General features: G+C 36.0%; 1 protein-coding gene across 1 annotated transcript; it reads left to right on the plus strand.

The window, feature by feature from the left end:
• LOC125662344 (AP-4 complex subunit epsilon-1-like) lies at positions 1 to 26,997 on the plus strand. Its single transcript, XM_048894521.2, has 19 exons — positions 1 to 291; positions 615 to 686; positions 4,464 to 4,587; positions 5,108 to 5,181; positions 5,689 to 5,816; positions 7,233 to 7,392; positions 8,161 to 8,327; positions 9,422 to 9,495; positions 9,967 to 10,089; positions 11,807 to 11,916; positions 15,343 to 15,482; positions 17,452 to 17,564; positions 17,820 to 17,941; positions 18,856 to 19,092; positions 20,544 to 20,621; positions 21,221 to 21,323; positions 23,682 to 23,799; positions 25,161 to 25,338; positions 25,983 to 26,997. Exons 1-19 carry the CDS (start codon positions 139 to 141, stop codon positions 26,751 to 26,753), a joined length of 3,045 nt encoding a protein of 1,014 aa, XP_048750478.2. The 5' UTR covers positions 1 to 138; the 3' UTR covers positions 26,754 to 26,997.
• The last annotated feature ends 547 nt before the right edge of the window (positions 26,998 to 27,544 follow it).

The raw sequence follows: 27,544 nt of genomic DNA on the forward strand, positions 1-27,544 counted from the left end.
ACATCCTGTTAAAACGAAAGTAAAATGGTCGTCAGTGTGCGTCGCGTCAGAGGAGGGTCCAATATTGTTGACACAATGATCGTTTACAAATTGCTAAAGACAGAGACTGCAAAATGGTTATAAGAAGATCAATAGACCATGTCTGACGTCATCGAGAAAACCCTCTCCTTATTCTCGGATGGACTCCGGGGATCTTCGGGGGATAAGAATGCAGGCGTTACACCAAAGAAGTTAATGGGGCGATCATTCCACGGCTTTATCCGAACTGTCTCCAGGTGTCGAAATAGAAAGGCAAGTATCCTCTCTTTCTCTCTCTCTCTCTCTCTCTCTCTCTCTCTCTCTCTCTCTCTCTCTCTCTCTCTCCCCGTCTCTCTCCGAAAAATCTTTAATTCAGCAGAAGATAGCTGCAGATCTGTAACTCTGGAGAAAATATTGGGATATACCAGTCTCTCTCTCTCTCTCTCTCTCTCTTCTCTTCTCTCTCTCAAAATCTTGATCACAGCAGAAGTAAGTCAATATAAATCAAGAAAAAAATGAAAGGCAAGAATGACAGCTGTAACTTTCTCGTGAGTTATTGATAGACTTATTCACTTTAATCTGACTGGATTTTTCAGGAGGAACAGACATTTGTTACACATGAACTGTCCCAGATCAAAGAGAGTTTAAGCAGAACAGATGTGTCTCTGGTACGTGTTTTATTTCAATGTGTAGATTTAAAGAGCTCAGTGGTAATGCACATGACTTGTTAGTGCAGAGGTGCTGCAGTCTATGCGAAAGTTTTTTGGACCACACATGACATTCGATCTTGTGTAATCAATGAACACACAGGACCGAACCAAATTTTGTCAGTCCGAAAAACCTAATGTAAAAATGTGAAACACGTGAAAATGCCATGGTCGGCCTTTTTTTCAAACCGTACGTATTGAATCTTCTCGCAGGCCGTTAAAAATTTTTACTCATAGTCCATATTCTTCTCTTCCTAACGAGATCGCTCCATGTGGTTTTAATCACATTTATTTACGTATTTGGATTTGTATGATATTTTTTACTTATAACAAACATTTAAATGACTCCGTGTCAAAATAGTAAAGTTCAAAACCGGACACTGAGACATCGGACATTCTGGTCCGGTGTAAAAACTTGCGCATCGGACCAGAGGCACTGCACATTGTCTTTCGCATAGACTGGTGCTGCGTTCATATTTTGTGGTTCAGTTACATGTACTCATTATGCATAGCTGCCTATCTTTGTATTAACAGAGACATTTTTTATGCCTCTGATGGGATTTGAACCCAGGTGTCTGGCACACACGTCCAGCGCTCTACCAATCGAGCTAAAGGGTTAGCACACTAGCCAGAGCTAGTAGGAATGTCATATCACTCACACTACCACAATAGTCTGAGATCTTCTATAAGTGGTGATAATGCTAAACGCTGGAAGTGTTTGTTTTCGGGGTTGGGTTGGGGTTGTAGTTTCAAAAATACAAATATATATGCACAACTGTTCTGATGATAAATGATTCCTCAAACCCTCTTATATAGAATATAGACAACCAAAGAACTAACCCACTTAGAGATTGAGGGTTGAAGTCTTTTTAGTGAGACATTGAATGAGTAAGAGATTTCAAGAGAAACAGGACGGATAACAGATGGACTGGGAGTATCCGTTCAGCATGTATAGAACACCTCAATAGTACTGCAGGGTTTGATTCCTGGTCCAGCCACATTTTAAAAGTTTTTTCCCTTTCTTCTACAATAGCCAATGCAATCACTAAAGATGGTACCGATCGTTTTCGCAGGTGTATAAATATGATTATCTTGGGAATTATAGCACCGATTTTGATCGGGTTTTCACTAGCATATTTAAGAAAGTGAACTTGATGGTTTAAGCTTATGAATAAAAACTCTGTGGCTTATCTTTAAAGCATGTATAAGTTTATTCACAAGCTTAAACTCTCAAAAGACTCCCTCACATCTAAGTAATACTGGTTAGTAAATGAAGTACTCTAGACATGCTTTTTTACGTGTGAGATTAATTTACATTATATATACTCTGATATTTATATTGTGTGGAAATTTGTCTCAGGCAAGTATACTTTTAAAAGTGCTTTATGACATACAATGGCAATCCAAGAAATTCGTGTCATTTTCTACCTGCGAATACACGTATCAACACTTCGCCGTGAGTTACGTCCCTTTGCGGGGTCAGCCAAAGGTCAATCAGTGAAAAACCAAGTTTTCCTTCTTTACCTTACCTAATGTAAGTTGTTATTACTTTGAATTTTAGCCAATTACCAAGTTTTCATACAAGTTAATGGGTTGCCCCAATCTGACTACAATTGATGGAAAAATAACAGATATCAAAGCTACAGATAGGAAAAGTACAAAGGCCAACATATGGAATTACGATTTTTATCCGGGAGATGGCTGACAAGGGACGTAACTTTCGCGAAGTGTTGATACGTGTATTAAAGGTCATAGAAGACGATTTTTTAAGAAGAATTGTTTTCCACGAAAATGTTGTCTTCTTTACTTACTTAACATATGTAAATAAGGCATTCAGAAAAAATTGTAAGGTAACAGACACTAAAGACCGTCAAATATTGCTGTAGTGTGAAGTATCAAAATAGTCAGATGACTTATCTCCCTTGCTTGATGACGTCAAAAGAGACCAGCCTGACGCAAAATGTGTATTTGTTTATGCTAACAACTGCAGGTTTTAGCCATCAAAATGTTCAGTGTGCTTACATTCAACAGTAATGTAGCAGGTTGGGTATTTTTATATACTCTTGTCTAAATGCAGAGCTGCCAACCCTCACCATTTTGTCTAAATGATCCAACGTTCAGAAGACCTGGCTGTGACACATATCTTGAAGTTGTTTGACAATCGTTTTACGCGATTACGGGGGTTGATGAGGATCAGTTTCGTTATCGTATACACTCTACTTTGGCAAAAACTAATGAGTTTATGAAATGAAATCTTCAACCAGATGCAGTTTTCACTATTTTTGACTACAGACCAACTGCAAGCACGACGAAGATGAGAAAATCCTGCACAACGTTCAGTGACTGTATTATAATGACATTAACTAGTAGATAACTACAGATATTTGTAATTTAGTACAAACATGATCTGATTTGTTTAGAAATGAAATTTGACTTTGAAATAATCATATGAAGCTCTTCTGATCAGAATCTTTTTTCTTTGAATATATAAAAAAATAATATGAAGATGAATAGGTCAAACTTTATATGTTGAAAGTTGCATTATCAGATACCCTCCCCTCTTTTCTGTTTGAAAAAGAATGTTCAAAGCAAATGGTGGAGCGATATTGAAATTACTAGTTTTTATATCAGGTGTAATAAACCAATTTTTGCGGTCATGCAAGAGTTGGGAGGGGGGGGGGTGATTTTTTTTCAAATGAAGCACTAATTTGCACATTGGTTTGATTCCATATTGGGGACAAAATTTAAAACTAATGTTTAATGTTAAGTAAAGTGATAGTAAATTATTTTTCATATAGGCCCTAATGTCGCAAATTTTTTTGGTAAAGATTGTTAAGTAGCCATTTATATTTATTTCACCTGTTAAACGAGGCTAAAATAGCTGCACACAATACTTGTAAAAATCCTATGAAAATGAATTAAAAATACGGCGCTCACGATGTGTGTAAAGAAAGGAATTTCCCATTTGGCTATAGAATATATCCGAGTCAGGGTGGGACTTGGGCACATAAAACTAAAGGGGGATGAGGGGGTGCCCACCTTTTTTGTCAGTCAATCTTTAACTTGACCCCCCCCCCCCCCTCCCTTTTGAAAAAAAATGATGCTGTGTGTCTGCATGGGGTTAGAAATAGCGCAAGTAATAACAATCTATATTTCTCTTATTGTCATCAGAAAATGTACGCTGAAATTATCTTACATTTAGCCTATCATTAACCAGTCAATATTATTTCAACTGATTCGGAATAAATAGGACCTTTCAAGATCGATCTTCTTGTTCGTCCACTGATGAAAAAATCGTCGATGTGGCTGGCATTTGTATTAATTATGAGTTCCAAGTGACATCCGTGTATAACAAACTATGGTTCCCCATTCAAAAACTCTTTCAGTTGCGAATAAATCGTCTATGGTTGTGCTTTTGTTTTGTTTTGATTTGCAAATCTGAGTGTGGTCTCTTATGACATCACAAATTCAGGAAATCAGGAACGATAATCGGGTAACGATTTTCTATTCCGACTACCTTTGCACTTCAATTTCTTCGAGTTAATATCGTTATTAATCTTGAAAAAGCATTTTTATGAGGAGTCTATGAAACAAAGTTGATAATTATGGAGAGAAAAAGTATTGTTAAAAACCGTCTCCTATGACCTTTAAACAAATTGTTATTTTGCAGAATCATGACGCGGTGGAAAAAAATATGTTTATAGTACTCCGCTGATGTTACTTCCCCGTTTATTTCAGGATTCTGTCTGTGACTACCTGTGTCGTCTCGTGTTCTGTTACATGATGGGTTATGACGTCTCTTTCGGCCTGATCAACACCTTAAAACTGGCACAGCAAGGCTCGGGACTGGAGAAGAGGATAGGCAAGGCTAAAATTATTTTATCAAAAGAGTTATTTTGGTACAATCATGACAATTGCTGGTCATGAAGAAAACAAGATCTGGGGGCATTAAGGCTCTGGTTTTTGCTGAATGTTTACCTAAAGTTCTAAATGAATACCTGTAATTTTCTAGCATTGAAGTTATGATCACATGGAACAAGGACAATTGAGAACAAACTTAAGAGTAAAAATTTCCAGTAAAACTAAGTACACGCTTGTCGGATTAGACAGATTTAACTCTATATTCTAGTGTATCTTTATATGAGGAATTTGACCACAGGCACCTGAAGTATGGATATTACTACACCCCCCCCCCCCATTCCCGTTTTTTTTCTTTTCTTTTTTTTGATAATTTTTTTTGGTGGCAATGATTTATTTCTCTGAAATGTGTGAATACCCTGTCTATCTCATCCCTCTTTCGATTCATGTAATCATTTCACGCTTTTTGTAAGCTTTAGAGAGTGGCCTTCTACCGGTATAATAATAAAACACGTAATTTACAGGTTATGTCACAGCAACATTGCTTCTTCATCGTGACCACGAGCTGATTCTCCTACTGATGAACACCATTCAGAAGGTAAGTATTATGTAATTTGGGGTGGATCCAGGATTCCTGATAGGATAAGTATTATCATGTAATTTGGGGTGGATCCAGGATTCCTGATAGGATAAATATTATGTTATTAAAGGTGGATCAAGGATTCAAATTTGAAATTAATTTGCTAAGATTGGGATCTCTAGAAAGCTAAGATTGGGATTTCTAGAAAGCTAAGATTGGGATCTCTAGAAAGCTAAGATTGGGATCTCTAGAGAGGTAACTTAAAGATTGGGATCTCTAGAAAGCTAAGATTGGGATCTCTAGAAAGCTAAGATTGGGATTTCTAGAAAAATAAGATTGGGATCTCTAGAAAGCTAAGATTGGGATTTCTAGAGAGGTAAGATTGGGATCATGAGAAAGCTAAGATTGGGATCTTAGAAAGCTTTGATTTTTATGTAGCTTCCCTATTCTGACCCTGACCAGCAATTAACAGTATCTTCCTATTGTAGGATTTGAACAGCAAATAACAGTATCTTCCTATTGTAGGATTTGAACAGCACTAACATATTGGACAACTGTTTTGCGCTGACAGCCATCTGCCATCTGGTCAGCTCGGACGTTGGGGTCATGAGTATGATGTTGCCGTCAGTAATGAAGAAATTAGAACATCCGAGGTTCGTCTCTTGTTTCATTCACATGTAATTTCAGGTGCAGCTCTATTTGCACTTTAAATGGTTGTCGAAAATATATTTCGTAAAAAATAATTATGAAAAAAATGACTGATATGTTAAGATGACTTACTATACAGGTGGAGGGAAGGTTTTCGTTAAGATGACTTACTATACAGGTGGAGGGAAGGTTTTCGTTAAGATGACTTACTATACAGGTGGAGGGAAGGTTTTCGTTAAGATGACTTACTATACAGGTGGAGGGAAGGTTTTCGTTAAGATGACTTACTATACAGGTGGAGGGAAGGTTTTCGTTAAGATGACTTACTATACAGGTGGAGGGAAGGTTTTCATTAAGATGACTTACTATACAGGTGAAGGGAAGGTTTTCGTTCTCTGTTACATCATTACTTACATTATTTGCAAAAGAATCGCACAAAGGACGCAAGATTAAAATCCGTGAATACAGTGATCGTACTGTCATATAATTTTTTCAGTCATTACATTTAATTCTCAGGAAAGTTTTAATTACAGTGTACAATCAGATATCAGTGAATTTTCTACGTAATAATTAATCGAAGACCACAACACACTATGTGTCCCTTATATTCAGGGGGAAATAAATCACTTCATTTTGAAAAATATAGGTTTCTACAAAATTAAATTCCTACATTAAATCTTGTATGTTTCTCAACTAAATATTAAAACTTTTAAAATACACCATCAGCATTCTTATAAATACTTTCTTTCCAGCATCCTGAATTAAATCTGTGGTATGCTATACAATACAAGATATCGTGACTGGTCGACAGGAGATGCTTACTCCTCCTAGACACCTGATCCCACCTCTGGTATATCCAGGGGTCCGTGTTTGTCCAACTCTCTATTTTGTATTGCTTGTAGGAGTTATGAGATTGATCACTGTTCGCCATCTTCACCTTCCATGTAGATCACGAGATTATTGTAACTACATGTATGTCGAGGTATCAGTTTTAGACTTCACTGAGGAGGCAGACACAGAATGTATTTAATTACGGGTTTATTTGCTATTTTATTAAGTTTGATAAATGGGTCATTTTGACTTAAATGTGGAGAAAAATGCAAGACTTGATTCATAGTAGTGGGGAATAATCTCCTCTCCCTCTCTAGTCCTTTACTGTGTAGATCAAGATGCTGATTTTGAAATGATTGTTTACTGTCCATCCGTCTGTCACATATCTGACTTTTTCTTCTCAGGAGATAAGAGACTGGGGATCTGAGTTTCTAACTAGGTTTTTTCTGTATCATAAACCTACCTTTATTTCAAATAGAGTCATCAAGAACCTGAATTTAAATATGGTGTTCATCTTTCTTTATTTATTTATTTTTTTTTTTTTTGTTGCCTTAGAGTTTTATAAAATTTAGTGTATTTAACTTTCAAAGAGAGTTGGTGAGAATGAAGGCAGCCTGTTGTATCCTGCGATATATAAGGATTACCCCCAGCTACCAGCGCCACCTGCAGGACGCCAGCAGGAAGCTTCTGTACGACAAAGATCCAGGGGTGATGTCAATAGGAGTTAAAATACAGCTGGAATTACTCAGAGTAAGTACTGACCTTCAACATCTCTCTGTGACTTTCAAGGTCACTACAAATTACAAGTATAACAGAAAAGGGAAAATCTTAAGTTACAACTTAATTTGTACAGTAAATAATGTAAGTCACCAATTGATTAATTTGTACAGTAAATATTGATTAATTTGTACAGTACATTTGATTAATTTGTACAGTAGATATGCTTGAGTTGGAGACACCCACATTAACAAATATGCTTTATGTTGTATCAAAGGAAAAAAATGTCAATCGAATAAGAGATCTGTTTGGATTATTTGAATTTTTAAGAATCACCTTTTCAAGTAAGCTATAAAATTCATAATTTTTTTTATATGTCTCTGGAATCTAAGATACAGGATCATATAGTTTTTGTCCGTCTGTCTGTCTGTGGCAAAAAACTTGGTCATATCATTTACACCACAAGAGGGAGAGCTTTTATATTTGGTATGTGTATTTGTTATGTGTATTTGGTATGTGTATTTGTTACGGCAAGACCTTTCCATTGACACCAAAGTCTTTGACCTTGTGACCTTAACATTGACCTTTGACATGTTGCCACTTTGTTGTAATCTGGGGGGTCAGTGTTTCACAAACACATCTTTTTTTTTCTTTAAGAAATTATATTATGCTTGGTTTAGTTGCAAGCAACAAAATGTTGAATACTAATGTCATCGTGACTGAGTCATTAACAAAACTTGTTACTTGTAGTTGAAATAAATTGTTAAAATTACATAATTATAATTGTTATATTTATCCTAGGGAGGAAATCAGAACAGCCAGAACTTGACCTCTGACCTGAGCAGCATTCTACAGCAGATAATGAACAGGAGCCTTCCATCATCCTTTGAATACCACGGCATCCCGTTACCATGGTTACAGATAGACATCTTAAGAGCCTTATCAATTCTGGGCAGAGGAAACAAAAAGTAAATAACTTCTATGAGAGCATAGGTGTTTGTTTTAAATCCCATGTCAACAGTTGGGTGGGAATGAATGGGTTTTGCTGTATACTTCAAACTTATTGAATCATAGGTTGTCAAAGCTTAGTAAGCAGGGAATGTATATTAAGAAGGATTTTGAATGAAGGTCGCTTGAGCAAGTAGACATGAAATTCACAAAATTGTGCCTTCATTTCTCAGTCTTGTCACTGAAAAGTGTATACTGGAACTGAAAAGTGTATACTGGAATGAATTTATCAAAATATGTGAGGGTGTGAACTTCAATGGTTCATGCTGGCATTCTTCAGGAAGCATGATAGCACTGCTGTTCATACCCACATGCATTTTCAAAAATGAAATTTATTCCTTATATTTACATTGTACATTTCAAATCATACCCACATGTAGAAAAATGTATTTTCCAAAATAAAAATTAGTTCTTGAATTTACATTATACATTCATTTCTGTTAGAATTCTTGGCCATTAAAATGAACGGACTATATATATCAGGATTCATTGCTTACAATTGCAACACTGTCATTATGATTAGTAAAGATATCAAAAGCAAAACTTGGGAAATGTAAATATGAATTGTATTTTATTTATTGCAAAAAGTTTGGAATGACAGATTTGTATATTATAACTCAGTATGATTTCAAATCTTGATTACTATGAAACTTAGAAAGTTACATGCGAGTGTAATTAAAATGAAATATGCGAGAGAGACATTTAGCGTAAAAAACACAAATAATCAGTTCTTTTTATGGTATTTTGTTAAGGATGTTGTGAACACTACTCCCATACATTGGGGCTTATTCACAAATAAACATAATTAACAATACACTGAAATTCATATCAAGTATTTTAATTCATGCATTCAAGAATTTGTTAAAATTTTCATGTTTACGGATTCATATGATCTATGCATATGCATATGATCATATGCACGGAAATGTTTGGGTAATAGATAAATTTATGTCATTAACAATACGCAAACAGTTTCTATGTTTGCAGTACTTGTGTTTCGCAGTAGATAAGGTCAAATTCTGACGAAATCAAATTTCTCTGTCAATCTCTTCAGGGACAGTGAACACATATACCCCCTGCTGAAAGATATGTTGGACAAAATCAACATGAGAGAGCGGATGGCCTTCGGTAAGTTATGAATTACATGTACGTGTTGTGTGAAGGTCATTTGATGAGTACAGTGATCACTGATGCCCACGCAGGCAACATATGTCCCTTAGATCATTGTATTAACCTCCAAGGGCAGACAACTCTGTCATCATAAACTCCAAGGGGCAGACAACTCTGTCATTATAAATCCCCAGGGGCAGACAACTCTGTTATTATAAACACCCAGGGGCAGACAACTCTGTTTTTAAAAACCCCCAAGAACAGACAACTCTATCATTATAACCCCCCAAGAACAGACAACTCTGTCATTATAAAGCTGTATGAGTCGTGAACTCTGTCATTTTGGAGAATATGAATGTTAAATTGTCTAGAATGATTCTCTTTATACCCTTGCTTTACTATGAAGGTCAGAGTGCATGGTAAACATCACAAGATCTCCTCATTCCGCGCAGGATTTCTGATCTAGTTCTGTTATACGTTTATTTACAGCTCTGATGTACGAGTGCATCGTAACCATTACCAGCATCGCTCCCCATCGAGGACTTTTAAACGAAGCCAGCATCCGGGTGAAAAAATTCATCTCCTCCACAAGTTATGCGCTTAAATACATAGGTAAGTCATACATGTACATCATTTAAACAATAAAAGGCTTTCTTTATTGTTTTTTCAGGTGATGAAGGTACCTTGCATTGTAGAAATAATTCATACCCTATGCAAGCGGGTTATGAAAAAATTTTCTGCAATGATTGCTACATGTACCTTCATCACCCGATGAAACAACAAAGAAAGACATTTTATTATTTATATTCATATCTTTATGCATTTTTGAAAAATATAAACTGTCTAGATTTAAGTACAGAAATATATTATTATACATGTACCTCAGTATGAGAATTCTATGCAACGCATAATCTGATTGGTCTAGACAGTCATGTGTCAGGGATGACAAAACTTCATATCTCCTTCTCAAACATCATATCTCCCTATCATATTTACCCCTTGGGCAGCCTTGTGCGTTTTCCATAAATTTAACGTCAAAGTAGACAAAGTGTATTATGATGTCGCAATAAGTCGGAGTCATTCTACTTTCATAGTTCGAAAGGCACAAAATATGCGGATCTCTTTATACAGTTTTAAAATTGCCTGATTTTGAGTTGATGCAAAAACAAACAAGTAAATCAGCATTCAAAGAGAATGGAAATACAAAAACTGGTTATCATATCACTATATTTCGTTGTTTGTACCTTCTAATACGTTGACGGCGCGGTGTTACCGTTAGGGCGATCTCAGCTACATACAACGTATATAGATGAGCGGACTCCAATTTCAAATGCACTTTTGTAGTCTTGCTTTGTTTCAGTATAATAAACAGTTTATTGCATGAATGTGTGGGAGATAAATTGCCCTCGGGGAATAAGATTTTTCTTGGGTGAACAAATCTTCATATCTCCCTCACTATCATGCAATAAATGTATATTATTGACCATTTCATTACAATAAATGGAACAGCCAATGCAACCTTTGACCTTGACAACGCTCCATGCAATGATTACACAGGCAGGTTGTAATAAAAAAACGGATCAAACTAGTTTGCAACAGACATGTATTCATTGTCGCAGATGAAAGCAATGTCAATATCAAAAGAAATATAAGAGAAAAGATTCAGTGAATGTGAATATTTACAAGTGAAGACGGAAATACAGATATACAAATCTATCAGGAAATAGGTTGCTGAGAAATACCTGTCAAGAAGTATTTATTTACAGTTTGTAGTTTTAGTGACATGTACAGTATCCTCAAAATATTTTTTTTTTTCAAACATTGAATAATATCACTGCAAGTTCTTTTTTTTTTTTTTTTTTTTTTTTTTTTTTGAGAATAGAACTCTGTTTATTGGGGAAATTTGTGAGCTGGGCTTGATTCGAGATTTGGGTTAAGGGAGATAAAGCTTTTCAAAATTTAATTTTAGTAATTATACATTATAAAAATAATACATATTTTGTAGGGTACCGTGAAATTGTCATTCTGTTGACTGAGGCGAAGCTGAGGTCACTGATGGTTTTCCAAAGGGTGACAATTTTGTATTTTTTGTTATTTTGAATGTTATAAGAATGCATGAACTATATGCACAAACATTCTGCGCGGTTAACAATCACTGTACTGTTACCCGTTGTTATCCTTTGTCAACCGTTGCTATGTACTGTTACCTGGAGGGCGTGGTTTATGCACGCAGTGGGGTAACATTACTTTTTAACAAATGTTTCTAAATTAATCAAATTCGTCTAATTTACATGAATGTGTAACAATCTGATTTACATTCTATTTATAGGAGTGAAGGCTCTCACTCATTTGATCGCAGTCAGTCCAGAAAGCACAACCGACTGTCAGATGATTGTTGTAGAGCTTTTAGATGACCCAGATCCTGCCATTCAATCAAAGGCATGTAAATGTTTCAAACAGTAGTTTCCAAGTAAAAATTCTGTGAAGAAAATCAGTTTATTACAAAAATCATAATTATCATATTTATGGTATAAAGCTGTAATTTGAGATAATGTTTTTGAAGAGATCAGTATAATTTTCTACTGTAATTATTGGAATTTATTTTTCCAATGAGATAGATACCGGTATGTTATTTATAGTGAAGGAATTCATTGGAAAAATTGTTTCTATGCACCACTTTGAGTGCATAGTCAATAGCAAGGGCTAAAATAACTCTCCTATTGGCTAAGAAGTCACAATGTTAAGATTTTGTAAGAATCAAATTTAACTAGGAGGATTTTTTATTTGGTTTATACAGTAATCCTTTTGTGTGAGAGTGTTTTGTTTTTGGTTTAGACTGTAGACCTTCGATACAGCATGTTTGTTTTTTGGTTCACACTGTAGATTTTCTGTACAGTGTGTTTTTGTTTCAGACTGTAGATCTTTAGCATGTTTGTTTTTTGGTTCACACTGTAGATCTCCTGTACAGTATATTTTTTGGTTCAGACTGTAGATCTTCTGTTCAGTATGTTTTTATACCCCCCGGACGAAGTTCAGGGGGGGGGGTATAGGCCAATCCGAAAACATGTTATCTTTCCTTGATCTGGGACGTAGTGCGCTTGCGTAACAGTAGTTTAAGACTTCCGGGTAGTATATTCGAGAAGCGTCATTATGAACAGTGCCGAAGGCCGCAAAGATATTGCTGTATAATTTACAACAAATATTTTAACATTAATAAAAAATCCCAATGCATAGGTTTACTTCATACACGTGAAAATAAGCAACTTTGCATGTAAAAATAATACAAAATTAATGTTTTAAGTAGAGGAGGACCCCCCCCCCCCCCCGATAGAATGTTCTATCGTTAAAGAGAAGGGCCTGTCCCGAGATGCAGTTAGATTATTCTAACTAACCCCCCCCCCATTTTCCAGGATTTTACGTGTTTTATGACTGAAATTAGTATATATCATATATTGCATACATTTCCTCAGAATCTTTAGCCTGTGTTTTAATACAGTCAGATTTATAATAAAATATCAGAAGTTACTTGTTCAATATCAATGTAGTACATTCAGCGATAACAGTTCTGCCACGTCTAGTTATGTCAAACTGACACCTCTGGATTCTGAAAATGTCCATCTCTTTAATTGGCGAGTAAAATTTATCCCAGCTTGTACTTTTAAGTGAGAGGCCACTGACAGATTTCCAGCTGTCTGCCCACTTGTAAACTTTATACAGTTTCAAATACAAGTATAACCATAAAGAAATTCATCGTCACAAACCACCTTTAAACTGACATTTAGACATGCAATGTTTTGAAAATAAAATAACTTAAAATATAATTGAACGCCCTGAATTTATAGTCGGCAAGAGTGTGTACCTGTATACAGCCATTTTGGGTTAAATATTTGGAGTTTTACTCAAAAGTATTTTGTAAATTTGTGGCGAAAAGGGGGGTCTAAATCTGAGATTGCAATTTCTGTATGACATGATACGTGCCTATACATAATCAAGTACATTTCAAGGGGGCTAAAACGAATAAAAGAGGGAAGATACAGAAACGTCAAAAGCATTCTATTGGGGGTTAAACTTACCTATCCCCCAAAGAGTACATTAGAGAATATGGCAGCCCCCCCCCCCCCCCCCCCACACACACACACACAGATCTATGAAAAAGGATTTATATCAATCGAGCAATATTGAACAAAATTAATTTTAAAGATTTTAAAGTTTTTATTTAATTACCTATTTTTCTGCATTTTAAACATATCAGTTGATATTAACAATTCCAGCTTCATGCTGCAGTGTACAAATGATTTGCACACAGAATGAACACGTCCAGGTACTTTGGAGAAAGTTACCCAAACAATCTGGTTTATTTTTGAAAGAGTCGATTGGTAGTGGTGGAATAATTTTAACCCTGATAAAACAACGAGAGCGTTGATTTCCTAATTTAATTGATTTTTTTATTATTTTGGAAAGGGGGGGGGGGTTATGCAAGATCTTTGCACGTGTCGATCCTTGTAAAAACCCGATCCTTGTAAAAACCCGAGCTTTGAGTTGATGAGATACCATCATCTCTTGAGAATCAGAAGTTCTGTTTTCATACAAAATAATTATGTCAGTCGTTATTGGAGACATATGTAAACAAATGAATGTCTGCGTGATTTCAAATTTAATTTTTAAACAACCCCTCTCCCCCCAAAAAATCACACCCGACTCGATCAAGAAATTCGTTTTTGTTTCCATTAACATTTTCTTACTCTCTTGTACAAATAATTTCAACTGTTTTCGATTTTGAACAGCACCCATACTAATATAACTCTTATAATATATGCGAAGTATGAGTGTGTTACTACCCGGAAGTTGTCATATTCACACTAAATGTAAGAATACAAAGAGAGATAACTCGCGTTTTCGGAAAGGCCTATATAGGAATCACTCTGTCTGTCCATCTGTCTGTCCGTGCAGATTTGTGTCCGGGCCATAACTTCTTTGTTCTTTGACTTAGGCATACCATATTTGGCACACAGGTGGATCACCATGAGGCGATGTGTCGAGTACCTTCATGATCTCTATATGACCTTGACCCTTGACCTCAAGGTCAAAATTATAGGTTTTTTAACAATGGATTCGTGTCCGGGCCATAACTTCTTTGTTCTTTGACATAGGCATACCATATTTGACACATGTGTGTATCACCATGAGGCGATGTGTCATGTACCTTCATGACCTCCATATGACCTTGACCTCAAGGTCAAAATTAAAGGTTTTTACAATGGATTCGTGTCAGGGCCATGACTTCTTTGTTCTTTGACATAGGCATACTATATTTGACACATGAGTGTATCACCATGAGACAATGTGTCGGGTACCTTCATGGCCTCTATATGACCTTGAACTTTGACCTCAAGGTCAAAATTGATTATAAGGTTTTGACATAATCATACCATAAAACATGGGTGTATCACCATAAGACTATGTGTCATGTACATTCATGACCTCTTTATGACCTTGACCTTTGATCTCAAGGTCAAAATTACAGTTTGATGCCATGGATTTGTGTTCGGACTATATCTTCCATTTTCTTCTACAAAGGCATACCATATTTTTACACTCAGGAAAGAGGTAATTTATACCTATTAACAACACCCTTTGGGAGATTGGGGTAAGCGGGGGGTATTCTTAGTGAGCATTGCTCACAGTACCTCTTGTTTGTTTTAGACTGTAGATTTTCTGTACTATGTTTGTTTTTTGGTTTAGACTGTAGACCTACTGTACAGAATGTTTTTTGGTTCAGACTGTAGATTTTCTGTACAGTATGGGTTTTTTTTTGGTTCAGACTGTAGACCTTCTATATGAGTTTATGGTTTGTTTTTTGTTTAGACTGTAGATCTACTGTACAGCATGGCCAATGAAAGCAATGTGAAGATTGTCTGTAGTAAACTTGTCCAGCATTTGGATCGTCCTGGAAATGACTTCACAAAGACTGAGCTCATCAGGAAGATTATCACCCTCACAGAGCAGTATCCTTTGTTACCAGTGCTCACTGTTGTAATTGTCTGTGTTACGTGTATAGTGCTGTAAATACAGGATATTTAACATGTATAGTGCTGTAAATGTAGGATATTTAACATGTATAGTGCTGTAAATGTAGGATATTTAACATGTAGGATATTTAACATGTATAGTGCTGTAAATATAGGATATTTAACATGTATAGTGCTGTAAATGTAGGATATTTAACATGTAGGATATTTAACATGTATAGTGCTGTAAATGTAGGATATTTAACATGTAGGATATTTAACATGTATAGTGCTGTAAATACAGGATATTTAACATGTACAGTGCTGTAAATGTAGGATATTTAACATGTATAGTGCTGTAAATGTAGGATATTTAACATGTATAGTGCTGTAAATATAGGATATTTAACATGTATAGTGCTGTAAATACAGGATATTTAACATGTACAGTGCTGTAAATGTAGGATATTTAACATGTATAGTGCTGTAAATGTAGGATATTTAACATGTATAGTGCTGTAAATGTAGGATATATAACATGTATAGTGCTGTAAATGTAGGATATTTAACATGTATAGTGCTGTAAATGTAGGATATTTAACATGTATAGTGCTGTAAATGTAGGATATTTAACATGTATAACAATTAAATACTGGTCTGTCTGGGGGAGTGGGGGATGTCAATGAAACACTTGTCTAGTGTTAATTCTAACACCTGTATAGGGGTCAATTAAATGTCTGTATAGGGGTCAATTAAATGTCTGTCTAGGGGTCAATTAAATGTCTGTATAGGGGTCAATTGAATACATGTATACAGTTCAAATAAACACATATCTAGGGTTCAATGAAAAACACGTATACACATATGGTAAACATATGGTTCAATTAAGCACATCTTTTATGATTCAATTAAGCACCTGTCTAGGGATTATTTGACATATATTTAGGATTAGATTTAGCACCTAATTCCTATGGTTTTATTAAGCACCTATCTAGGGATTATTTGACATTTATATAGGATTAGATTTAGCACCTAATTCCTATGGTTTTATTAAGCACCTGTCTAGGGATTATTTGACATTTATATAGGATTAGATTTAGCACCTAATTCCTATGGTTTTATTAATACCTGTCTGGGGATCATTTGACATTTATATAGGATTAGATTTAGCACCTAATTCCTATGGTTTTATTAACACCTGTCTAGGGATCATTTGACATTTATATAGGATTAGATTTAGCACCTAATTCCTATGGTTTTATTAACACCTGTCTAGGAATTATTTGACATTTATATATTAGGATTAGATTTAGCGCCTAATTCCTATGGTTTTATTAAGCACCTGTCTAGGGATCATTTGACATTTATATAGGATTAGATTTAGCACCTAATTCCTATGGTTTTATTAACACCTGTCTAGGGATCATTTGACATTTATATAGGATTAGATATAGCACCTAATTCCTATGGTTTTATTAATACCTGTCTGGGGATCATTTGACATTTATATAGGATTAGATTTAGCACCTAATTCCTATGGTTTTATTAACACCTGTCTAGGAATTATTTGACATTTATATATTAGGATTAGATTTAGCGCCTAATTCCTATGGTTTTATTAAGCACCTGTCTAGGGATCATTTGACATTTATATAGGATTAGATTTAGCACCTAATTCCTATGGTTTTATTAACACCTGTCTAGGGATCATTTGACATTTATATAGGATTAGATTTAGCACCTAATTCCTATGGTTTTATTAATACCTGTCTGGGGATCATTTGACATTTATATAGGATTAGATTTAGCACCTAATTCCTATGGTTTTATTAACACCTGTCTAGGGATCATTTGACATTTATATAGGATTAGATTTAGCACCTAATTCCTATGGTTTTATTAACACCTGTCCACTTGGTGGAAAATGTTTTTTTGTTTTTTGGTTGGACTTCCTTAATATTCTCAGATATAGACAGGATGGAGTCTGGGCTTTTGATATTGTTCTCATGGTGCTTAAAGTGGAACGGCACTACCTACCGGAAAACCTGGTGGACAGAATCCTGAATAACCTCACCAAAAGTAGGTCAGACGGACAGAGTTATGTCCCTTCCTGTGTTTTATGCCCCTGTTTCAGTTGTTAGATAATGGTAAGATGTAAATTTCCCTGAAATTATTTGTAAGTCTGATTTTGTTGCTTTGATACTACTGACATATCCAGGTGAGTGTTGTGGCTCATGGGCCTCTTGTTGTAATAATACTGACAGATTCAGTTACTCCACAAACAGCAGCAGCTCAGACAATGTGACTCAAAACCTCAGTATTTCTGTTTTATAGTTTTGGAATTACCTGTTCAAACCAGCCAGGTGCCAGAGACATTACAACACATTGTGAAGAAGTCTGTGCAGGGTTTATTTCAGGAGAACTGCTCCAAGGAGCTTGTTAAAATCACAGCATGGGTAAGTTTATCATGACAAGAAAACTGCTCCAAGGAACTTGAATAACTCATGGTATGGGTAAGTTTATCACAATAGGAAAACTGCTTCAAGAAACTTGTTAAAGTCATGACATGGGTAAGTTTATCATGACAGGAAAATATGCTTATGGTGAGTGAAGTGCTGAGGACAAACAATTTTAATTGCTGTAGCCAAGTGGTTTTTGAACATGCTTTGCAACATGGAGGTCGTGGGTTCAAATCCCTATCGGTGCTTCATCAAATATAAAACATTTAACATTGGTAGTGACTGTTTATTTGCCAGTTGCCCAGCAGTAAACATGTCTTTTGAATATGACCTTGAAAAACCAAGGTCCCATATCATGGTAGGCATTGGCTCTTTGCCATACAGTATTTTAGTAAAGTTGTGTTTATAGTCATATTTTTGTAAATTCATAATTATTGAATTCACTTAACGAATTCCTATTTCTATCAGTACTTTTACTTTCAGTGAAATGAGCAACATGTAATTCTAAATTATGGCCAAGAGCACTTATCACTTGTATGTTTGTATGAAAGGAAGAAATCGTTGTAGATACAAGATCCTCTATGATTGAATATTGTTTAATGTCCCTCTCGAAAATATTTCACTCATATGGAGACGTCACCACTGCCGGTAAAGGGCTGCAAAATTTAGGCCTATGCTCAACGCTTATGGCCATTGAGCAGGGAGGGATCTTTATCGTGCCACACCTGCTGTGACATGGGACCCCGGTTTTTGCCGTCTCATCCGAAGGACCGCCCCATTTAGTCGCCTGTTACGACAAGCAAGGGGTACTGAGGATCTATTCTAACCCAGATCCCCATGGGACAGATCTTCTGTGACATTGACATTAGGAGGGAATTGTGATGAAAATGAATGGTCTTTTTTTTTACCAGGTATTGAGTGAACATTCATCTCTCCTGAAGAACATGCCAGAAGACAAAATTATCTCCCTTCTGCAGAAGCAGTTCTTGAGACAGACCCTAGACACTAGCACACGTCTGTGGATTCTGTCATGCATGACCGGTTTGCTCTGTGGTGGTGTTTTGAAACCTGGGGTGGTGAAGGAAGCAGTGAAGAAACTACAAGACATGGACACATACACTAGGGAGATTGATTTCACTTTACAACAGGTGAATATGATTAAAACAAAAAAAATTCAAATATAGAAATATTAATAATAATTGTAAAGCACATAATTAATAAAGCCCATATTATTAGTAGTCAGAGTGGCTTCCTATTGGTAAACATAAATATGATACATTTTCTACCTTCCTATTAGTAAACATCAATATGATAAATTTTCTACCTTCCTATTAGTAAACATCAATATTATATAAATATTGCATGTATTTGAGGGTAACATTGAAAATTTTCACCCCGAGAAAACCATTGTCAACCGAGGCGTAGCCGATATTTGTTTTATTATACTGAATGTTATGTAAACTGGAAAGCAGAAAAACTTGCGTCTGTTGACATTTGATCAATCACTGTCATGTGATATTTCGTATTTCGATGCGGGTACTCGCGTTTATTACAAATGCTCAAACGACGTCGTCTAGCAATCTACGGCGAACCGTACGCGCATAAATTTGACGCATGTGATAATTTTTTATAATATCACCCGTTGTCAAGTACTGTTACCCGTTGCTAGATACTATCACCCTGGGGCGCGTGTTTTCTGTTCTCAGAGGGTAACAATATGTTTTTTCAAATGCTTCTTGACCAATCAGGTTCGAGTATTTTACATGAAAGTATAATAAAATGAATTTTCTACCTTCCTATTAGTAAACATCAATATGATAAATTTTCTACATGTTTGATGTTAGTAATATGTTTGTACAGTTTTATACACACATATGTGATACAAGGCTGAGACTACAGTTAAAACTGCCTAATCCAGTCTTAACGAAATATTAGTTTAATCACTGGTCATTCGGACCTCTGTATCTGGACCATTTACTAGACCAAAGAGAAATTTCCTGGCCCAAATCAAACTCAGAGTATCACTTTTATAAGTTTCAAAGTTCTAAAGAACGCTGAATCACTGTCGGATAGGGTTTGTATCAAATTTAGGTCATGTGCTATAAAAGCAGCGACTGTACTAATGATTCTGACGACAATCACTACTCCATGTCAGTATTTATTGCACTATTAGTCAGTGACATTGATGATAGGATCATAACTTATAATTTTGCAAGCCCAACCTCAATTTTACTGGACTTAGTCTTCGGGCCAGAGGCTAATTTCAAAGACTGTTAAACTGACACCTGTGCAATCTGTTTCACTGTGCACTCCGAACCTTATAAATTTTTCTATGTTATAATTGTATTGTCTATACACTGTTTATTTGGACACCCTGTGTATTCTGACCCAAAAAAAAATGTCTCCCTGTGCGTGTCGGATTATAAAGGCTTCACTGTATAAAGATTTTCTGCACCAGTGTTTATCTTGAAACTGGAGGTGAAATATGGATTATTCGAAGAGTGTTGAACATAAATGCTTAGATTTTAAGAGCAGTGCCTGTTGATTGTAAAGTCATGGACAGACAATTTTGAATTTGTGATTTTGTTGAATTTTCTAGAAACTTGTGGAATGTGAGAGGCTCTGTGATTCCCCGGTTATGCTGGATCTGCAAACACGACAAGCTGACACTTCACAGGTACCTGTTCTAGAATGAATGGAATGTCAAGGAGATTTCGTTCTGCTCGTTCTGGCCACATAAATTTGTAGATAACTGTTGTCTTCGGCGTAGGAGGAATTGAATGCTGTTATACAGTCTTAATTTCATTTTAAATCTGCTATCAAAAATTAAAATTTCAATCTTGAAATTACAATCTTAAAATTACTATTACAATCTTCGAATTACTTTTACAATCATTTCAAAATTGATTTTCTATTTCAAATACATTTACAATAATGATTTTTGTTTTAATTCTAGTTAAGATTTAAATTATATTATTCTAATTGAAATAGATATTTCATTTTCAATGAGTGCTTTTAAACTGAACTACATGACTTGTATGTTTCAATGTATTTTTCATGTAGGGTTCGAATCCCACTCACGTCGGTAAGTGAGAAAGTTTCCCAGTTTACTAAGGAAAGCTCGGTGGTCTCTTCCCAGGTACATTGTATCTGGGTTCTCTCTTCCACCAAAAAAAAAAAACTGGGCACCAGCAGATAACTGAAAAATTGTTGAGTGTGGTGGAAAACATCAATCAATCTAATCTATTTTTCATGTCTGATGATATTGTCTTGTAGTTGGATTTCACCTTGTCGTTTTTGGATGACTTTGTGTCGGATGCGCTGGAGGACGGAGCTAAGCCGTACATCCACTCTAGTCTACGTGTACCCAGTGTCAAAGGTCAGGCTTTCTACTGTTTACTGCAAACTTCCCCTAGAGTTCGTTTGCTTACAAACCAAACTCTTCCAGTTAGGCATTATGGGATAGCAATTTCTTAAGCCGTGTATACTGTGTGACGTCACTGTAGAATGATGAAATAAACATAACGTCAAACGTAAACAACTTTCAAAACAAGAACGTAAACATCAAGTTTATTACTTTACGCAATAACTTGAACAGTCTCCCTACTTTTAAATGATCTTTTGATCATTTTATGTTTAATATAAAATCCATACTTTTATATTAATGCTCTTAATGTCAATATCTTCAAACGTTTAACAACGAACTACTTCTTTACTGTTATTAGCCTTCGTGATAATCGCCAACTCACAATATACAAATCTGTATATTGTACTGCGTCACGTAGGAGAGGTCTATACGTAGGTGATGTAATGAGGGCTCGACGGGGAGTTTGCTGTTTACTTTGGAAAAGTGGCTATAATAGCTGAGTGGGTAAAGTGTTGGGTTAGTGACCCACAGATGCAGAGTTCAAATCTACCAGATGCTTTTGTTTGAATTAATTAAAATTAATTTTTGAAAATTATCTTTTTAAATCCGAAAATAGCAAATTCTCTGCCCTTTTTGACATATATGAGTACTTATTACATATCATATTTTTGCATTAATTAAATCATTTCGGGCTGATCTGCGAAATTCTTTCAAGGTGTAATGAACCACCTGAAAATAAGACCTGTACTAGAGATTGGAGACCTCCTGTTAAGTATTGCCCAGATTGTCGCCTTGGAAAAATGCACAGTAATTCAGGGTGGGGGTGGGGGGGGGGGGGGGGGGGGTGTGGAATCTCATTCACAACTCTGACTGTCACAGAGTTCCAGATAATTTTTTACCACAAAGTGTATTTACCCCCTGATTTTCAAATCAATGAGTATTTTGCTTTTCAGAAAAATTCAAAAGTGTATTTTGTTAATTTACTGATTATCTTTGATCTTTTGCACAGAAGATGTCACCAGATAAACGATACTTCTTCCGTTAGACTTTTAACTTAAAGTTTATACTAAAAGGCCACTCCAGCTATTTACGGGGAAAATCCTTTGTAGTTCTTTTTATTAAAACTATTCATTGTCATTTTGAATTTGATATTTATCATTGATACATTAAATTTGAATATGTCAGACACTCAGTCACATGATTATGATCCAATTCTGTATATCATTCGTCCACGATTGATAATACAAGTTTTTCCCCCTGTGCTTTCAACCGCACACTAACTGATTCACGATTTTCCCCAAAATTTTGTTTTTGACTTTTAATGAACAAAATCTACTGTCTAATGTGTTTGAAAGATTTCACATGAAAATTAAGGTTATACATTATCACAGAAGCTCGTTTTAGAGAGTTTATTATTTATTCTGTAAACAAAGATTGTGGTATGCTATTGTTTACGAAATTTTCAAAAGAAGTGGATATCGATCTAAGTTTATTATATCTTTCACATTTCAAGCAATTTTGGTGTGAAATGTGTCATCTAAAAGTTAAACTTTGTGACTATGCAAAATCAAGATGCATTATATTACAAAATCAATATTTCACTTGTTTGTTTGTTTACATAAAAAGACTCGAGTCTTTGTTTACATAACACAGATTTAAGGCTAAAATATTGCTTTTATTCTTGCGTTCAGAAGGTCAAATTTTGGCTGTGAACATTAAATAAGTTATATTTTTAATGTTTAACATAAAAAATGTAAAATATTTTCATCAAAAATCGTGAACCAGTCCCTTTAAGAAAGAAAGTATAACAAGTAGACCTATATATTAATAGTGTTTTGAGTTAACTCTTCCAATTTTTTAAAATTGTGATTGTCATCAAAACGTATTTCATAGCGCTAAATATCATATATGATCAAGTCCTGGGCTAACCTCAATTCATATGAATAGATAATTCATATTTATATTGTACTACAAGTATCATAAATACGCGGACTAATACGCATTACTTTGGGAGTGTAAAGCGTATTTACATTCGCTGATGCGTAATTGTACGCATGATTTTCAACTTAAATGCGTAGTTGGTAAAATTTAATGAGTATTTACGCTGATACGCACCTTATCTGGAGCTCTGCTGTCAAATCGTTATCTAACAAAATTGTTCTGTATTCTTTGACAGTTCACTTTTTTGTGTGGGGTAAACTTTTCTATGATATTGTACTGGTAGTTTTTCTCATTATACATTAGAAGCTACACATGTTTAGATTCTGATGTTTAGGAGAAAATGAAAGTATTTCTATTGCCTGGGCTTGCAGTTAAATACATGTAGATGATTAATGAAATCCGGATTTGTTTATGACGATTATTTTCCAGATCCTCTATTTTCTGGATATGGTAAATCCCGAGTCCGCAGCGAGTCTCTCCGATCCAGCTCCTCGGGAAAACTAACGATTCCAGGGACCTGTAGCAAGACAACAGCTTCAGACTCAAAGTAAGTCCAAGTCAACCGTGTCATCAAAGTAAGTGCACGACAACCGTGTCATCAAAGTAAGTGCACGACAACCGTGTCATCAAAGTAAGTCCACGACAACCGTGTCATCAAAGTAAGTCCAAGACAACCGTGTCATCAAAGTAAGTCCAAGACAACCGTGTCATCAAAGTAAGTCCACGACAACCGTGTCATCAAAGTAAGTCCACGACAACCGTGTCATCAAAGTAAGTCCACGACAACCGTGTCATCAAAGTAAGTCCATGACAACCATGTCATCAAAGTAAGTCCATGACAACCGTGTCATCAAAGTAAGTCCATGACAACCGTGTCATTTTATATAAAGTCTAGAGTAAGTTAAATGCGGCAAGACAAGTCATGTTACAGTCAAACATAATTAAAACAAACATGCTTATAATGAATTCATGATTATTGCAAAGTGATACTCGTTCCCCTATAAAACGAAAGTATTACAAACGCTATTGAATATAACTAAGTCTGGTTATAAGGAATTCTTTTTTGCTGGCCCTGGAGGTTTGCTATAACTGTGGCTTACTGTAGGCAGGAAAGGTAACAATTTCAGATTTCTGCTAGAAACAAGTCACCTAGACTTAATATCAATCTTAAGTCACCCAGACTTAATATCAATCTTAAGTCACCCAGACTTAATTTAAATCTTAAGTCACTTAGACTGAATGTCAGTCTGAAGTCACTTAGACTTAATTGTCAACCTCATACTTTATCACTTATCAGCAAAAACTAAAGAGCAGTCCAGAAATCCAGCTTAAACTCAACATTTAGAGAGACTCGACAGATGAAGACTCGAAGTAGAGACACAAGAACTCATCATATATAGTCACTGACTGGACTATTGTAGACTCGAATTGTAGTCACAAAGACTCGAACTATAGACACAAGAACTCAAAGTAAAATCATGCATAGTCACAAGGACTTGATTTATAGTCACAAGGACTTGATTTATAATCATAAGGACTTGATTTATAATCATAAGGACTTGATTTATAGTCATAAGGACTCAAGTTATAGTCTTAAGGATTTGATAGGAGAGGATGGTCACTATACAGAGATCTGAAAAAGCACTTTCCTTAAGTAGTTATCTCACACTCCATACAAATGTTGTAAGAGTGCCACTATCTGAGCGTGTTTAGTTATGAAAATTGACTATAAAGGGGAGGCAATCGTGAAATGGAATGGGATTTACCAATAAAGTCCAATGGTTTATTGTGTATTCCATAAGACAATAAACAACACAGGCATGAGTATACTGATGTCTGTTCATGTAGGCGAGTAATGAGTGCTGCTGGAGTTGTTACTGCTGAGATACAATGATTTTGCTTTTGTAGAAACATTGACCTGAAGCTTGAAGGCATCAGCAAGGTGTGGGGAGAGGAGGGCTTTCTGGAGAAGGAGACGAAAGTGGAGTTTGGTCTCCATTCAGCTTCTGCAGAAAAACAGAGGGAGCTAGAGGAGAAAAAAGAACTAGCGGCAGCTCTATTTAGTGGATTTAGCAGTGGAAGCAAGGTAAGGGGCTAAGGGGCACCAGGTTTTGGATGTTGTGTGCCTGTAATTAAGGGGGGGGGGGGGGGGGGTAAGTGGCAGAGAAAAGAATCTCTAAAGGTCTCTGTGCACAGTAGCTGTAGTTGATATCATCAGTCGTCTTTTAGCTACCAAGGACAGTATATTGGGTAATTCTGTCATGCTGGAAATGTATGGAAATGTCACCATTACCGGTGAAGGACTGCAAAATTTAGGTCTATGCTCAGCACTTACGGCCTTTGAGCAGTGAGGGATCTTTATCGTGCCACACCTGTTGTGACACGGGACCTCAGTTTTTGTGGTCTCATCAGAAGGACCGCCCCATTTAGTCACCTCTTATGACAAGCAAGGGGTACTGAGGACCTAATCCGGACCCCTACAGGAACCTTAGAGGGCATTTGTTGATTCGAAACTAATCTACTACAGCATATGCAATTAGTTGCATGTTTTTCATTTGATGCCCCTTCAGGAATTTTCATATCTGTTTTATTGATGGCCATGCATATATTGACCTTTTAATGGAAAAATAACAAAAGCATAGAAATATCATTAACAGGACATCGTAAATTGTGCCGGTAAGTAATTTGTCAAGTAAATATTTGATAGACTGTGTGTGATTTCTTGTACAGGTTGGAGATGAAGAGGCTGAATTACACGACCCATGGGCAGAGGAAGTTCCTCTAACACTTAATTCTAACTCCACAGACTGGAGAGCTCTCAGTGCAGAAGAATCATGTAAGGAAGAGAAATCAGACGCCATGGTGAAAACTAACAGTAATCTGATTGATCTATCTGAGCCGGAGAAATCATCAGAAAATTTGTTTCCTAGTGAAACAGTACAATCAGCTGCTGAACTTAATATGGAAGTCGGTGTTGATAAATTTGATTTGGGTGTTGATAAACTGAATTTGGGTGTTGATAAGATTAATATAGGTGTTGATGAACATAAAATGGGTGTTAATGAACAAGACATGGGGGACGATAAACATGATGGGAATGATCAGTACCCAGTAACACAATTGTGCCAAGGAAATATGGAGTTCCACAGCCGGGAACCTCCCCCGCTGTGTGGTGAGGACTTCTCAGAAGACACAACAACAGAGCTCAAAAATCAGCCATTTTCTGGATCATATGAAGTTATGAGTGGTGATGAAAACCTTACAGATATTCATGAAAGCTTGTGCAGTGGTAGTCATTTGAATTTTGACGCTTCGCGGATTAAACTGGAAGAGAGGGATGATAGTGGATTATGTATGAAAGCCGAGTCCAGCTTTAACAGTGAGCAGAGTGACGATCATCCGCGTCAGGGCGAACAGCATGAAGGCAGTCTGTATAGTCAGTACGGGACGCTGAGTGACAGCGAGGAATCCGGACACAGCGAGGAATCCGGACACAGCTAGGAATCCGGACACAGCGAGGAATCCGGACACAGCGAGGAATCCAAACACGCATAACTCGGAGACAAATGTACAGGAGTTTCTATGACTTGTGTTGTAGGCAGAGAGCTCAAAAACGTTATGAAATTGTGTAGAGTAAGAGTATGAAATATTGGTTTTGTATTCAATCATTAATCTGTGTTGTGGTTATATATCATATCAAAATAATTTTTATACCCCAACAACCAAATACATGAATTATTACGTTTTTTGTATTACTGTGTTAGTATGTATGGTGTTTCTAAGAGGAACAGATGCAGATTTTGTCAATCTGAATATACATTGGACAATGTACAGATATTAAAGAGCTCGATCTACATCCTCCAGGATTTGAGGTATCCAGGATTTAATGTTATCAATGTCCGGTGTATCCAGGATTTGAGGTATCCAGGATTCAATGTTATCAATATCTGGTGTATCCAGGATTTGAGGTATCCAGGATTCAATGTTATCAATGTCCGGTGTATCCAGGATTTGAGGTATCCAGGATTCAATGTTATCAAAATCCGGTGAATCCAGGGTTTGGTGTTATCAATATCTGGTGCATCCAGAATCCGGTGTATTTAATTTCCGGTGTATAAGATCTTTGTAATTCACAATTTCACATCAGGCGCAGTTGGAGCTAGTGCACTATTTGGTGTAATTCATGATTTATCGCTTCTGTTTTGTTAAATATGATAACTCGAGCTTTTGATACTAAATGGATATTTAGGAGGAGCAGGTAGCCCTTTACCAAAATTGTAAATTTTGTGATC

Source organism: Ostrea edulis, chromosome 8, assembly GCF_947568905.1.
Source record: "Ostrea edulis chromosome 8, xbOstEdul1.1, whole genome shotgun sequence".
NCBI classification, from domain to species: domain Eukaryota; kingdom Metazoa; phylum Mollusca; class Bivalvia; order Ostreida; family Ostreidae; genus Ostrea; species Ostrea edulis.

Excerpts from the sequence above, each read along its gene's own strand:
- LOC125662344 (XM_048894521.2), top strand. The coding sequence starts at position 139 with ATGTCTGACGTCATCGAGAAAACCCTCTCCTTATTCTCGGATGGACTC. Across the intron at positions 9,496-9,966 it reads GAGAGAGCGGATGGCCTTCG|CTCTGATGTACGAGTGCATC; the intron begins GTAAGTTATGAA and ends GTTTATTTACAG. Across the intron at positions 23,800-25,160 it reads ACAACAGCTTCAGACTCAAA|AAACATTGACCTGAAGCTTG; the intron begins GTAAGTCCAAGT and ends TTGCTTTTGTAG.